The sequence below is a fragment of the Carettochelys insculpta genome, chromosome 2 (assembly GCF_033958435.1).
Source record: "Carettochelys insculpta isolate YL-2023 chromosome 2, ASM3395843v1, whole genome shotgun sequence".
In the NCBI taxonomy this organism is placed as follows: Eukaryota; Metazoa; Chordata; order Testudines; family Carettochelyidae; genus Carettochelys; species Carettochelys insculpta.
This window is the reverse complement of record NC_134138.1, coordinates 4,793,943-4,808,204: the sequence shown is the minus strand read 5'-3', so window position 1 is coordinate 4,808,204 and position 14,262 is coordinate 4,793,943. Positions and strand designations below refer to the sequence as shown.

Below are 14,262 nucleotides of genomic sequence, written 5' to 3'. Positions count from 1 at the left end.
CGCAGGCTAGCCAGCATGGGGGTTTATTACCGCAGGTGTACAAGTCTCCCGCCCTGCTTGCAGGACTCACGGGGAGGGAGGAGAGGAGACAGGCTGGCTGGAGCTGGCCCAGTGTGAATGTGCCCTGCAGCAGCACAGTTCACCTTGACTCAGCCCTAACCCTGCTGCGGGAACGGCTGCAGTGCACCACTCCCAGCCTCCTGCCCCCAACAGCAGCCTAGGGGAAAGGGCCTGGAGCCTGCTGGACTGCTACAGTGGGAGGGCGCTCCTCAGGACCAGGCAGGGCGCAGGGCCCAGCCTCAGGAGTGCAGGAACCGGTTGAAGGCATTGTAGGCGGATTCCAAATCAAACAGCATCTGGCGCACTTGGGAATCGTCCAGCTCGTCAGAGGCAGACATGCCGCTCAGCGTCTGCAGCCTGCCGGGGAGAGTCAAGGCACAGGCCTGGCCCCCAGAGCAGGAAGAAGGCCCTTTGCTGGGCTGCACTTTGCACCTGCACTAGTACTGGAGGGACCTAGCAGGAGCCATGACTTGTCGCCCTGAGTGCTGGCCTAGGAGGAAGCTGGTAGCTCCTCTGGCCACGGTCCCACCCCGCAACCAGGCCCCTGATCAGACATGGCGAGCAGGGCTGGGGACAAGCACCTCCCACTGCAGAGGGAGCAGACTGATGGAGCTGGGCCCGAAGGCACTCTGCGCTCCCCCATGCCCTCAGACTGGCAGGAGCGCCATGGGGCAAGGCAGGTCCAGGCCCTGTCCTGGAGAGCTGGGTCAGGACCCGGGCTTGCTCCTGCAGAGGGCAGGGGCCCCAGAGCACCCTACTCACCACTGGTTCACTTTCTGTCTCCCCTCGAAGTCAAGAGGTAGGTGGCTCATGCGGTTCATCGTCTCCATCAGCTCCCGCAGGTCTGGCTGGATCTGGATGCACAAAAGCATGGAGCTTCTGCTTTTCCTGCCTGGGGCCCGGCTGGGAAAGCCCCACCCCGCTTCAGGCGCTGCTGCCAGCAGTGAAGCCTCCATGCACCCCTAGCTTGTCCCCCTCTCTCTCCGAAGACCAGCCACACCGGGTCAGACCAAAATCCATCTTGCCCAGTGCCCTGTCTTCGGACAGTGGCCAATGCCACGTGCCCCAAGGGAAGCGAACAGAACAGCTGAGCATTGAGTGGTCCATCTCCTGTCATCTAGTTCCAACTTCTGACAAACGGAGGCTAGCGCCATCATTCCTGCCCATCCTGGCTAACAGCCACCGATGGACCTCACCTCCCTGAATGGATCTAGCTCTTTTTGGAACTCTATTGATAAAGTCCTGGTCTTCACGCCATCCTCTGGCCAGGAGCTCCAGAAGTGAACTGTGCACTGCATGAGAAATACATCCTGTTTGTTCTTAACCCTGTTGCTAATTTCACTGGGTAACCCCTAGATCTCGTGTGGTGGGAACAAGTAAATACCTTTTCCTTATTTTTCCTCCACACCAGTCATGATTTTGTTGACCTCTTAGTCGTCCCCGCACCCTTCATCTATTGTTTTCTAAACTGAAAAGTCACAGACTTTTTAATCTCTCTTCAGATGGACCCGGTCCAAATCCATTGTTTTTGTTACCCTTTTCTGAAACTTTTCCACAGCCAAGGGTGTTTTTTTTTTTTTTGAGATGAGGCGACCACATCTGCACGCAGTATTCAAGCTGGGGGTGTACCCTGGATTTATACCAAGGCTGTAAGATACTCCCTGTCTTATCCTCTGTCCCTCTGTAAATGATTCTCACCTCATCCATGGCTCGGATCTCCAGGCGCAGCTTGTCCATCACTGTGATGAAAAGCTGGAAGAGAAAAGAGGTGCCTCAGCAATGGCCTGGAAGCTAGCAGCAGGGCACCTCACTCCAGCCCTCTTGGGAGGGTGGGGGCAAGCCAGGACAGCGGGCCCTTGACAGTCCCCTGGGGACCAGCCATGCAGCTGCACAGGCCAGGCCAGCTGCCAAAGTCCCAGAAGCACAGGATGCCGGGATTACAGTGCGCACAGCCCCTTGCCCCGGGAACGTACAGAGACGATGTCAGCAATGCAGCGGTTCAGGTTGCCCTTGTCGTCCTTGATGGTGATTGGCCGATCCTCCTTGATCCTCTCCATGGCCAGCGGGCAGTCGAGCTGCAGCAGAAGGAGGGTTACAATGAGGCTGGGCAAGCTCAGGGCAGGGTAACAAGCACCATATAACCCCCAACAAAGAGCATTTCCCAGGGAAAGCCGGGTTCCGCTCCATGTGCTAAGCTGGGGGAAGGGAGCACAGTACAGAACGTGGCCAGACGGTCTGAACATAGGGCCACCCAGCCTGGTCGCAGACAGTGACCAGTGCTGGGTGCCCCAGAGGGCATGACCAGAACACGTCACCAAAAGGTGATCCTTCTCCTGTCACCCAGTCCCAGCTTCTGACAAACGGGGCTAGAGGCACCACCCTGTCCACCTTGCTGAACAGCCATTTGTGGCCCTGTTCTCCATGAACGTATCCAGTAGCTTTTTGAGCCTTGTTATAGTCTCAGCCTTCACATTGCCCTGTGGCAGGGAGTCCCACAGCTGGCCCTGCGTTGTGTGAAGAAATCCGTCCTTCTGTCTGTTTTAACCCCACTACCTGTTTGTTTCATGGGGTGACCCCTAGTTCTTGCATTAGGAGAAGGAAGACAGAACACCACTTCCTTATCGACTTTGTCCAACCAGTTGGGATGTTCTGGACATAAGCCGCCTCTTTTCCAAGCTGAGAAATCCCACTCTTACTACTCTCCCCACACCATACCCCAGCCATTCCATACCCCTAATCGGTTTTCTGCCCTTTTCTGTACCTTTCCCAATTCCAATACATCTTTTTAGAGATGTGGTGACCTTGAATACTGCTGCAGGTGTGACGTGGAAGTACACGGGATTTATACGAAGGTAATATGATTACGACAAGGTGGAAGTGCCTTTGGTCCAGGGGAGGGAGGGAGAGAAAGAGAGAGAGAGTGTGTGTGCGCGTGCGCGCGCACACTCACCCCCCCAAGCCCAGGGGCCCCCTCTCTAAGCCAGGTGACTGTGAGAGTGTAATTCACCTTTGGTGGGTTCTCCAGCACCGACAGTTTTTAAATCTAGGCGGGCTGTATTTCTCATGGGACAGGTCTGCTCTGGGAGTGAGCTGGGGGCAGGGCTCTGGCCAGAGGGACACAGGGGAACAGCCTGGGTGACCACACTGGTTCCTCCAGGCTTGGAATAAACAAATCTATGCAGTCTCTCCCCCCAGCATCTAAGTCAGTCAGGCACAGTAGGGCTATGTCTACACAAGCCCCTTCCTTTCAGAAGGGACATGGTAATGAGCGAGTTGGGAAGATGCTAAGGAGGCGCTGCCATGAATATGCAGTGCCTCTGTGATGCAGTGGGAGATACCTGTGTGTACACGTGGGGCTCCTGCTGAGGGTAACCTGGCGACCAGGTGACACCCCTGGGCTGCAGACAAAGGAGGAGGTGCAGCCTGAGGGGTTTGAACTGGAACTGGATGTTGGAAACAGTTAGTCGGGGCTGGGAGAGAGAGAGACAAAGGAGGGGGCAAGACCCCGGCTCCGGGGGCCCCTCGGGGCCTCCTCTCCCCAGCATGGCTTCGACTGGCTCTCTCTGCCGGCTGCACTGACTCCTCTGTACGACGCTGTGCCCTGTTGCCTAATAAACCTGCTGTTCTCCTGCCTGCGGATGGGGTGCAGAGGATGGAGACCCCGAACCCCCTCACAGCCTCATTAGCATAATGGTGGCTGCATATGATTTGAAACTGTTGCTTTCAAATCGCGCACCGCCCATGTAGACAGGGGCCTTTCGAAAGGACCCCCCGGACTTCGAAAGCCCCTTCTTCCTATTTGGTTTTAGGAAGAAGGGTTTTTCAAAGTCCGGGGGCGGAGGAGCGTCCTTTCAAAAAGCCCCCGTCTAGAGAGGTAGCGCACAATTCAAAAGCTGTGCTTTCCAATTGTGTGGGGCCACTATTATGCTAATGAGGCACTGCATATTCACGGTGGTGCCTCATTAGCATATTCCCAACTCGCCCCAAAAGGAGGGGACTAGTGTCGATGCGGCCTACATGTAGAACTCAGCAGCAACACAGCCCCCACCCCGCCCCCACTGTTCTAGGAGCCCCCCGATATTCCTGTCCCAGAGTCCCCAAAAGCTGTACTGCTGGAGGCTGAACTCACCCGGAACTTGCGGCAAAATTCATCGATGGAGCCAATTTCAGATCCCTGTACCTGTTTGAAGGCAGCTTTGTACTGGACCAGGAGCCGGGAGCAGGCTGCGGTGTACCTGGGGCAGTGCATGGAGTAAGAACAGCTGGAGTGGCTCATGCCAAGCAGGAGGGGAACACGGAGGTCGAGGATGTACAAGCAGGTCCCCAGGGAAAGGAGAACACTCTAACAGCCCCCATGGCAGGGGAGGCTCCCCAGGGTCTCTGACTGGAGACCCTCTGCATGGAGCAATGTTGCCTGGCCCCCAGGGGAAGTGGGCAGGGCCTGAGGGGGGACTAAGGGGCTGTTTTGATGCTTCTGAGCCCCCTCCCCAGTGTGTCCGCAGTGCCCTGGGGAGAGGAGGTCACTCTGCTCCACTCGGTAACGACGCATCCTGCAGGAGATGCTCCTGCTGCTGCATCCGCTTGGCTCCCCTGGGAGAGACCAGGCTGGAAACAAAACCCAGCTGGGGACTCACTCGTTGGGAGAGACACAGTCCTTGATATAGGCTTTCTCCAGAGCCTGCATCGTCTTCACCACCGCAAACAGCTCAGCCATGTTATCGTACCTGAAACCCAAGCGCAGAAGCCCGTGAAGGCGCATAGCCTGTGACCCCCACCGTTATACACGCGCCCGCGTCCCTGGGAACAGCACAGGGGCTCTCATGCTCCACAGCCCAGCAGGAGCACTCCCTTTTTCTGGAGAAGACCCTTCCGCCTATTGCATCTTTCTCAGCCGCAGGCTGCCCTGGCCAATGGCAGAGGCGGAGCAGAAGGGCTCTTGGGTCCTTCCTAGCTTGGCGCGGGGACAGAGCATCAGAACGCAGAGCTCCCTGCACCATCAGCCCCAGCATCTCCCGAGCAAGGACCTCACTGCAGACAACAGCTTGAAGTCCCAGCACTCCCAAGCCCCACAGAACTGTGTACCACATGGGAACCCATTCGGCTGGGGATGGACTCACTTTTCTCGCTCCCGTGCATTTTTATACAGCTTCACCTCCTGCAAGGAGAGCAGATACACAGCCTGTCAGGTACCCGCACAGTGTGTGGTCAGCTGCACAAATGGACAGGCTGGAAGCAGGTGGGGACGGAGATGACAGATACGGACCTCCTGCATCCTCACCACAGGGTAGAGGAGACAGGGACCAGAGAAACCCACACTGAGATGGAGGTAAGGAGCTGGGAATCACCTCAAGAGCTGGGGTCCCCTGAATGCTCCAGCACTGAGGGCTGTGAAACCGTTTGCAGAGCCAAACCCGACGTACGCTGGAAGGTCATTCTGCCTCCTGTGCCAGAGACAGGACGAGGAGGGGAACGTGACCAGCGTTACTCACCTCGTACAGTTCTGGCTTATTCCCTGGGGCTGAAAAAGAGGAAATCCATGAACAGACCTAGCACTTATAGCTAGGGGCCTACCAGTGACGCCCACAATGCAAAACCTTCCTGGTAACCCGGTGTTAGGAAGGACCACGTCCACAGCTCCTTAGCCTACTAGCTACAGGGATACTGCTAGCACCCAGGACCTCTACAGCCTGCTCCGCTCTTCCATCCCGCCCCTCCTGCTGATCACCGCCCCTTGCTCCAGGCCAGAGAACCCAGCACAGTTCACAAGGGAGAATCAGATTCTGAGCTGGAAGGGTCCTTGAGAAGTTGAGTCCAGCCCCTGCACTGGAGCAGGGCCAAGTAAACAGAGCCCATCCCTTCCAGGCATCTGTCCAGCCTATTCTTAACAACTTCCACTGATGGGGATCCACAACCTCCCTGGGGCACCTGCTCCACAGCTTAACTACCCTCAGTGTGGGAAAGCTGTTCTTTATCTCAGGGGGTCTCAAACTTCATTGCTGTACAATCCACTTCTGCCAAGAAAAAGTAATGCACAGACACATGCCTCAGCCAAAACCCAGGCCCTGCCACCAGGGGTGCGAGTAAGGGGAACAAAAGACCAGCCCCATTGCCCGAAGAAAGGAGAGGCTGAGGACCCAGGCTGCAGCCCCAGGAGGGGCCTGGAATCTGAGCCCCACTGCACAGGGCTGAAGCCCTTTGTCTGGCCTCGATCTCAGCAAATCTAAGCCAACCCAGGGAAACTCATTAAAATGAGGTCCCAACCCAATTTGGGAACTGCTGTGCTATCCTAACCCCTGTTGATGCAGACTGAGCCATTGCTTCGTAACCTGCCTCTGTGGCCGTGATACCCACCCTCCCATGAGCCCAGTGTCCCACCACTCTGCTGCCCCCAGCCCCGCTAGCCTGACCCCTGGGGACTTTGAGGGCGGGCAGTCCCCTGAGGGGAGCTGGAGCCCACGGTGTCACTGGGTCTCTGGCCAGGGGCGGGGTGGGCCTGGGTCACAGCCCTGCTCATGGCCAGCAAGCAGGGCTCTGTCAGGTGTCGACCGGGCCAGTCTGTGTCTCAGCCCAGGCCATGGGGTGGTGCTGTGGGGCCCCTTGCTCCCCACGGCGGCAGGGCCAGCGGGACTCACCTCCTGGGCCAGGTGCAGCAGGGATCCCGTGGAACATTGTGGTGGGCTGGGGCACTGCTGCCAGGGGGACCTCTGCGAGAGAGGGAGAGGGGCGTTAGTGTGGCCTGGTGGCCCGGCCCCTGCACCCGACGCGATCCCCGGACCCAAACAGCCCGGGGCCCCACACTCCCCACCGCCCCCTAGTGACAAACACCCCCCAGCCCTGCGCTCCCCACCGCCCCCTAGTCACAAACACCCCCCGGCCCTGTGCTCCCCACCGCCCCCCAGCCAAACACACACACACACAAACAACCCCCCCGGCCCTGCGCTCCCCACCGCCCCCTAGTGACAAACACCCCCCAGCCCTGCACTCCCCACCGCCCCCTAGTCACAAACACCCCCCCGGCCCTGCGCTCCCCACCGCCCCCCAGCCAAACACACACACACACACACACAACCCCCCCGGCCCCGCACTCCCCACCGCCCCCCAGCCACAAACACCCCCCAGCCCTGCGCTCCCCACAGCCCCCTAGTCACAAACACCCCCCCGGCCCTGCGCTCCCCACCGCCCCCCAGCCAAACACACACACACACACACACAACCCCCCCTGGCCCTGCGCTCCCCACCACCCCCTAGTGACAAACACCCCCCGGCCCTGCGCTCCCCACCACCCCAGCCGCAAACGCCCCCCCCTGGCCCCGCGCTCCCCACCGCCCCCCAGCCGCAAACGCCCCCCCGCCGGCCCTGCGCTCCCCACCACCCCCTAGTGACAAACACCCCTCGGCCCTGCGCTCCCCACCACCCCCTAGTGACAAACACCCCCCGGCCCCGCGCTCCCCACCGCTCCCCAGCCGCAAACGCCCCCCCCCGACCCCGCGCTCCCCACCTCCCCTCAGCTGCAAACGCCCCCCCCCGGCCCCGCGCTCCCCACCGCCCCCCAGCCGCAAACACCACCCCCCGGCCCCGCGCTCCCCACCGCCCCCTAGTCACAAACACCCCCCTGGCCCTGCGCTCCCCCCCCGCCCCCCAGTCGCAAACACCCCCCCGCCCTGCGCTCCCCACCGCCCTCCAGCCGCAAACGCCCCCCCCCGGCCCCGCGCTCCCCACTGCCCCCCAGTCGCAAACACCCCCCCGCCCTGCGCTCCCCACCGCCCCCCAGCCGCAAATGCCCCCCCCCGGCCCCGCGCTCCCCACTGCCCCCCAGTCACAAACATCCCCCCGGCCCCGCGCTCCCCACCGCTCCCCAGTCACAAACACCCCGCCCCAGCCCCGTGCTCCTCACCGCCCCCCAGTCACAAACACCCCCCCCCGGCCCCGTGCTCCTCACCGCCCCCCAGTCACAAACACCCCCCCCCGGCCCCGTGCTCCTCACCGCCCCCCAGTCACAAACACCCCCCCCCGGCCCCGTGCTCCTCACCGCCCCCCCGTCACAAACACCCCCCTGGCCCCACGCTCCCCACCGCCCCCTAGTCACAAACACCCCCCTGGCCCCGCGCTCCCCAACGCCCCCAGTCACAAACACCCCCCCCCGGCCCCGCGCTCCCCACCGCTCCCCAGTCACAAACACCCCCCCCCCCGGCCCCGCGCTCATCACCGCCCCCCAGTCACAAACACCCCCCCCCGGCCCCGCGCTCATCACCGCCCCCCAGTCACAAACACCCCCCCCCGGCCCCGCGCTCCCCACCGCCCCCCAGTCACAAACACCCCCCCCCCGGCCCTGCGCTCTCCACCGCCCCCTAGTGACAAACACCCCCCCTGGCCCTGCGTCCCCCACCGCCCCCCAGTCACAAACACCCCCCCGGCCCCGCGCTCCCCACCGCCCCCCAGTCACAAACACCCCCCCCCCGGCCCTGTGCTCCCCACCGCCCCCCAGTCACAAACACCCCCCCCCGGCCCCGCGCTCCCCACCGCCCCCCAGTCACAAACATCCCCCCCCCGGCCCTGCGCTCTCCACCGCCCCCTAGTGACAAACACCCCCCCTGGCCCTGCGCCCCCCACCGCCCCCCAGTCACAAACACCCCCCCCGGCCCTGCGCTCTCCACCGCCCCCCAGTCACAAACACCCCCCCTGGCCCTGCGTCCCCCACCGCCCCCCAGTCACAAACACCCCCCCCGGCCCTGCGCTCCCCACCGCCCCCCAGCCACAAACACCCCCCCGGCCCTGCGCTCCCCACCACCCCCCAGCCAAACACACACACCCTAAGCCGAGCGCACCGCACCGCACCGCACCGCTGCTCCGCGCGCCCCCGGCCCTGCCGCGCCGCCGCCCTCCGGCCTCTCACCCGCTTCCTGGAAAATGGCGCCGGAGCACATCGAGCGCTCGGCGCTCCGCTCGCCCGCCTGCCTGGGAGGGGCGCGGCCGTTATTTGGGCGGGAAGGGCGCGCGCTGCTGTGCTGAGGGATGAACAAGTGACGCCCCCCGCCCCTCCAGAGACGGGGCTTTCCCGCCCGGCCCGGCGGTGTGCAATCCCGTGGGGGGGGGGGGAGCCGGCGCCCTGCGCCTCTGGCCGGTGGGTGGATGCCGGAGTGCGCCACAGCCCCGGTACAAGGGCCAGGCGCCAGCAGCCCGAACGGGAGCGCGTGTGACGTGCTAGGGCTCCGCGGAGCCGGCACGCGTGCCAAGAACAGCAGGTGAGGCGGGAGCTCAGCCCCGCCCTTCCTCCCCCCAGGCAGCCGGGTGCTGGCACAGAGCCAGGCCGCCTGGGGAGTAGGAAAAGCCCGTCTCACACGGCCAACCCCCTCCCCGAGCGGGAGAGCCCTGCCTCCTCGCGTGTTTATTCACGGAGCTGTTGTCAGAAGGACCCCTAGTGGCTTTTAAAAGTATCACCGGCACTCAGGCTGGAGAGGATGGAAGGTCAGTTTTCAACACTGCCTCCAAGGTTGCTGAGCCCGGTGGTACTGCGGTGGGAACGAGTGGGTACTGTTACAGACACGCTGCGCCTCAGGGATGTTCTCTCTTCTGTAGGGTAACCCTGTCTGAATGTTCCCAGTAAAGTTCCCCAGAGGTGGCCCGGCAGTAAGGCCCTTTGTCAGTCCTTTACCTAGTAACCCTTTTGCAATAGGGTGCCGAGCCTCCTTGGTCAAAGCTGCCTGAGTCCCAGCCTGGCACAGGCTTGGTCAGTTCCTCCTGCTCCTATGGTTGCTCTGCAGAGCGGCTGTGAGGGGAAATGCTGACCCCACAGGAGTCTTCATGCTGAGAAACAGCTACAGTGCTGCTTCCTGGCCTGCGTGGGCTGGCAGGTAGCCCCCCATCCCCTGCTGTGCAAGGTCAGGGACAGAAGGATGGAGCCAGCTGGAACATGGTTTAAATGCAGCATCTCTGCCCCAAGGGGTTGGCAAGGAGAGGAGTCTGTTTTCTGGAGCTGCCTCCCTCAACTTGCCCATCTTTTTGTACAACTGCAGGCCCATGTTTCCTTCTAATCCTGTAAGGTGCTATTTATTCTCCTTTGCATTTTGCAATCGATCCATTGAATTTCAATTATTTATTGGTTCAATTATTTAATAAAATCATACTTGTAAAATATTGTTACAGATGTGAAATTCATAACATGACAAGCAACATTCGGAGACCTGAACCAAATGTTGCATGTGTGGCTGATTTCGGGCTATGAATAGTTAGAAATAGTTGAGTTAAAGAATATTTTGAACATGTGTCTGTACTCGCTCTTCAAGGTGGTGTATTCTGTGATGGATTTGAAACGTTGATGCATTTGATCCATGTTTAGTTTGTTGCATGCCCTACTATGTCACAAACCTCTCTAGTATAACCATAAGCATAGTAAATGTCAGTAATTGTGAAGGTTATGAGCAACTGATTCAGCTGTGAAATTGACCAGCACCTCTATTTCAGGAGAGATCTCTGTGCTGATGTATTCAGAGCAGAACAAACTCATTTTTACTCCAGAATAAAAATGCTTCTTGCTCTCTCCAGTAGTAGGTTCTGTGACAATCTCAGTACCCTAACTAGCTAATTCTGCACCTGAGGCAAGAATATAAAATTGCACCCCTCATGTATTCATGGTAGTTAGTTTGTAGAACAATGGAAAGTACATAAATAATCACAGTAACAGCAACAGTAACAACACACTGCTTATGCTGGCGGGGGAGGGGGCTGTGTGGTGTGTACCCACCATACCTTGTCTCTCCTGCCTCAAGTGGGACTGTGCCGCTAGCAGATGCCTGCAGCGGGTGGTCGTGGGGTCACAAAAGAAACGGGGAAGGGCAGGGGGCAGGTGGGTGTGTTGACAGCACTGGGTGCAGAGCCAAGATAGCAACATTGGAGCCAGTGTGGTGCGTAGGGCCAAGGGGGTGTGTGTGTGTGGAGGTGCTGTGTGAAAGGATGTGTGTGTGTGTGTGTAAAGGTGGGGTGTGTATGTTGCTGCTGTGCCTCTGGGCAGCGTGCAAATGTACATGTAGATGCTCGTGGTATTGAGTGTCGGGAGAGGGTGTGGACGGTGGTGGTGCTGTACCAAGAAGCAGGTGTTTGTCAGAGCTGGTTGCCCCTTATGTGTGTGTAGAGGCTGTGTGAAGGTGGGGCACTGCACAGGGACCAGGGATTGTCTCCAGGACCAAGGAGAGGTTGTCAGGGAGTCATCTGACAGGTGAAGCCCCAGACTCAGAACTAGCTCCCCCTAGGACCAAGTGAATCCCCACCTCCGTGGATGAGCTCCAGGAACACTGGTAGCTAATTCTGAAAGGCAGCAATGTGGGGCATGCTGGGCTACGTCTACACATGAAGCCAACATTGAAATAGGCTATTTCGATGAGTAACGTCTACACGTCCTCCAGGGCTGGCAACGTCGATGTTCAACTTCGACGTTGCGCGGCACCACATCGAAATAGGCGCTGCAAGGGAACGTCTACACGCCAAAGTAGCACACATCGAAATAAGGGTGCCAGGCACAGCTGCAGACAGGGTCACAGGGCGGACTCAACAGCAAGCCGCTCCCTTAAAGGGCCCCTCCCAGACACAGTTGCACTAAACAACACAAAATCCACAGAGCCGACAACTGGTTGCAGACCCTGTGCCTGCAGCATGGATCCCCAGCTGCCGCAGCAGCAGCCAGAAGCCCTGGGCTAAGGGCTGCTGCCCACGGTGACCATAGAGCCCCGCAGGGGCTGGAGAGAGAGCATCTCTCAACCCCTCAGCTGATGGCCGCCATGGCGGACCCCGCTATTTCGAAGTTGCGGGACGCGCAACGACTACACGGTCCCTACTTCGACGTTGAACGTCAAAGTAGGGCGCTATTCCTATCCCCTCATGGGGTTAGCGACTTCGACGTCTCGCCGCCTAACGTCGAAGTTAACTTCGAAATAGCGCCCGGCGCGTATAGCCGTGACGGGCACTATTTCGAAGTTAGTGCCGCTACTTCGAAGTAGCGTGCACGTGTAGACACGGCTCTGGTGTGTCAGAATGCCATACCAGCAGCTGATTTGGAGGAATAGCCTTTTTTGGCATCACAATGTAAAAAGTGTTCTTTAGATATAGCGCTGCTCCCCAGCTTCTCCCCAGCCACTCGCTCAAAGAAGGAAATTTGGTTGGTTTGGCATGATTCGTTCTTGGCATATATCAGAGAGGAGCCATGTTAGTCTGTAGATTCGAGAACAACAAGAAGTCCTGTGGCACCTTATAGACTAACAGAGATTTTGGAGCATAAGCTTTTGTGGGCAAAGACCCACTTTGTCAGGTGCATGAGTTGCGGGGGGGTGGTTTCAGAGGGGTATTTAGAGAGTGGAGTCCCAGTAAGAGGGAGGGCCGGAGCTGACGAGGTCTATTCAGCCAGGCGGAAATGGCCCGGTATCAACAGTACTTACCAAAAGAGGGCAAAACAAGTTAGACTCTGACAAAGGTTCACATCCCCCATCTGATCTGACTTGGATTTTCCTCTTTTGATAACTGCTTTTGGGACTGGGCCATTTCCACCTTGCTGAATAGACCTTGTCAGCTCCGGCCCTCCCTCTTCCTGGGACTCCACTCTTTAAATACCCCTCTGACACCGCCCCCCTACTCATGCATCTGATGAAGTGGGTCTTTGCCCACGAAAGCTTATGCTGCAAGATATGTTAGTCTATAAGGGGCCACAGGCCTTCTTGTTGTTCTTGCCATATTTATTTCTTACCATGCTGTAGCCGCTGGAAGAAGGCAGCTTGGCTCTGCACTATGCCGGGATGTCCTTCTTCCCTGTGGACTAGTCCAAGGTTTAGGTCAGTGTTGGCCAGCTGCAATGAAAGGGGTGCAGTGCTCTAGCCAGGAGGCTCTTAGCTCCTTCAAGGTACATGGCAGCTTCTGCCTGCTCTTTCCTGAATTCCCTCCCGGTGTGCTATCATCTTTCTGGGCCTGAACCCAGAGCCGGAGGAACCTCCTCAGTTCAGCACTGGAAGCTGTGGCGAGACGCCATGACCGGTGTCAGAGAGCCTGTGGCATGTTCCGCGGGGGATGCCCTTGCTGCGATACCCAAACTGACGACCAGGTGGCACTGTTACGTTACTGGCTTATGCATTGGTGCTGGTGTAAGGCAGCCACATTTACCTGGCTCTGAGTACGGGCGAATTATTGTTATGTGTTATGGTGATTAATTCTTACGTCTGGAGCCTCCTCAGGGCATGTCAGAAGCCAGGTGTTGGTGAGGCTGCAGCGTAGCCTGCTCACAGTGATTGAAGGGAGGGCTGAGACCCATAGCTCAGCATGCCCCTCCTCCCCGCTCTCAGGTTTGTGCATGGGTGAAAGCTCCCTTGCTCTTTACCTCCCTCCATTTCCTGGGCACAGGCAGCCCAGGGAACCTGGCAGGAGCCCAGGGCCAGAGCACAGCCTTGCGAAGGTCTCCACCTCCATCTGTGTCGCTGGGCTGGCCCTTTCGCACTGGGATGTGTGCCAGGAAGAGGGGTGGGGAAGGGGACAGCCCCAGCAGGGCCCAGGCAGGGAGCGCTTCTGTGACTCCCTTGCCCACCACTGCATAGGCTGACTGCCCAAGGGCTCTGCCCAACTCTGGCCTGCCCCCAGGCTCAGCCGCTACGCCTGTTGCTCAGCCAGAGCTCTGAGCAGATAACTTAGTGCTTAACAAGCCTCCACTACCCAGGTGGGGTGGGGGGCAACCTGAGAGTCCCTGTAGTGTAGGTGGGGCAGTGAGGCACAGAGAGAACACAACAAGGGATGAGAGCAAACCCTCCTAGGCTCTATTCACATCTCGGGGGGAAGGCCTCCTAGAGAGTACAGGAGGGACTGGGAGCCAGGACTCCTGGGTTCTGCACATGCAGCTGACTCTGTGACTCTGGGAGATTCTTGTTGCCGGTCGGTGGCTCTACTGCCACATCTCCTGCAAAGCATGAGGCTGAGTTAGCCAATGATTGCCAGGTATCTGGTGTCCCTGGATGGAAGTTGTACCAGACACACACACTGTTACGTTGGCTGATGCCTGGGTATTACTGTTGGCAGAGCCGCCCTGCTGTACAGGCTGTGGGAACATTGGGCTAGCACAGGTCCCAGCTCAGCTGCTCAGTTCATGGGGCAGTGAGTCCCCTGCTTCTGCAGAGCTGTGGGGGTCTGTCTGATCTCAGAGGCACCTGGGGCTTTCCCTTTTCAGTGTAGCTTTCC

At 59.2% G+C, this 14,262-nt stretch overlaps 1 protein-coding gene and 1 long non-coding RNA gene across 2 annotated transcripts; both read right to left on the bottom strand.

Annotated features, from left to right (window-relative positions):
* Window positions 1–7: 7 nt before the first annotated feature.
* LOC142009520 (vacuolar protein sorting-associated protein 28 homolog) lies at window positions 8–4,774 on the bottom strand. The gene is made up of 6 exons (XM_074987721.1): window positions 4,695–4,774; window positions 4,190–4,295; window positions 2,034–2,135; window positions 1,759–1,812; window positions 823–914; window positions 8–417 (listed from the first exon to the last, which is right to left on the bottom strand). The coding sequence occupies exons 1-6, from the start codon at window positions 4,772–4,774 to the stop codon at window positions 300–302; spliced, it is 552 nt and encodes a 183-aa protein (XP_074843822.1). The 3' UTR covers window positions 8–299.
* A 521-nt stretch (window positions 4,775–5,295) lies between these two features.
* Window positions 5,296–8,938, bottom strand: LOC142009060 (uncharacterized). The gene is made up of 3 exons (XR_012644315.1): window positions 8,870–8,938; window positions 6,693–6,764; window positions 5,296–5,578 (listed from the first exon to the last, which is right to left on the bottom strand). It is a non-coding gene; the product is annotated as an uncharacterized LOC142009060 (long non-coding RNA).
* Between the last annotated feature and the right edge of the window lie 5,324 nt (window positions 8,939–14,262).

Coding starts and splice junctions, on each gene's coding strand:
- LOC142009520 (XM_074987721.1), bottom strand. CDS start 4,774: ATGGCTGAGCTGTTTGCGGTGGTGAAGACGATGCAGGCTCTGGAGAAA. Junction 2,136..4,189: donor AATTTTGCCGCAAGTTCCGG/GTGAGTTCAGCC, acceptor CTTCTGCTGCAG/CTCGACTGCCCGCTGGCCAT. Junction 1,813..2,033: donor GCATTGCTGACATCGTCTCT/GTACGTTCCCGG, acceptor TTTCTCTTCCAG/CTTTTCATCACAGTGATGGA.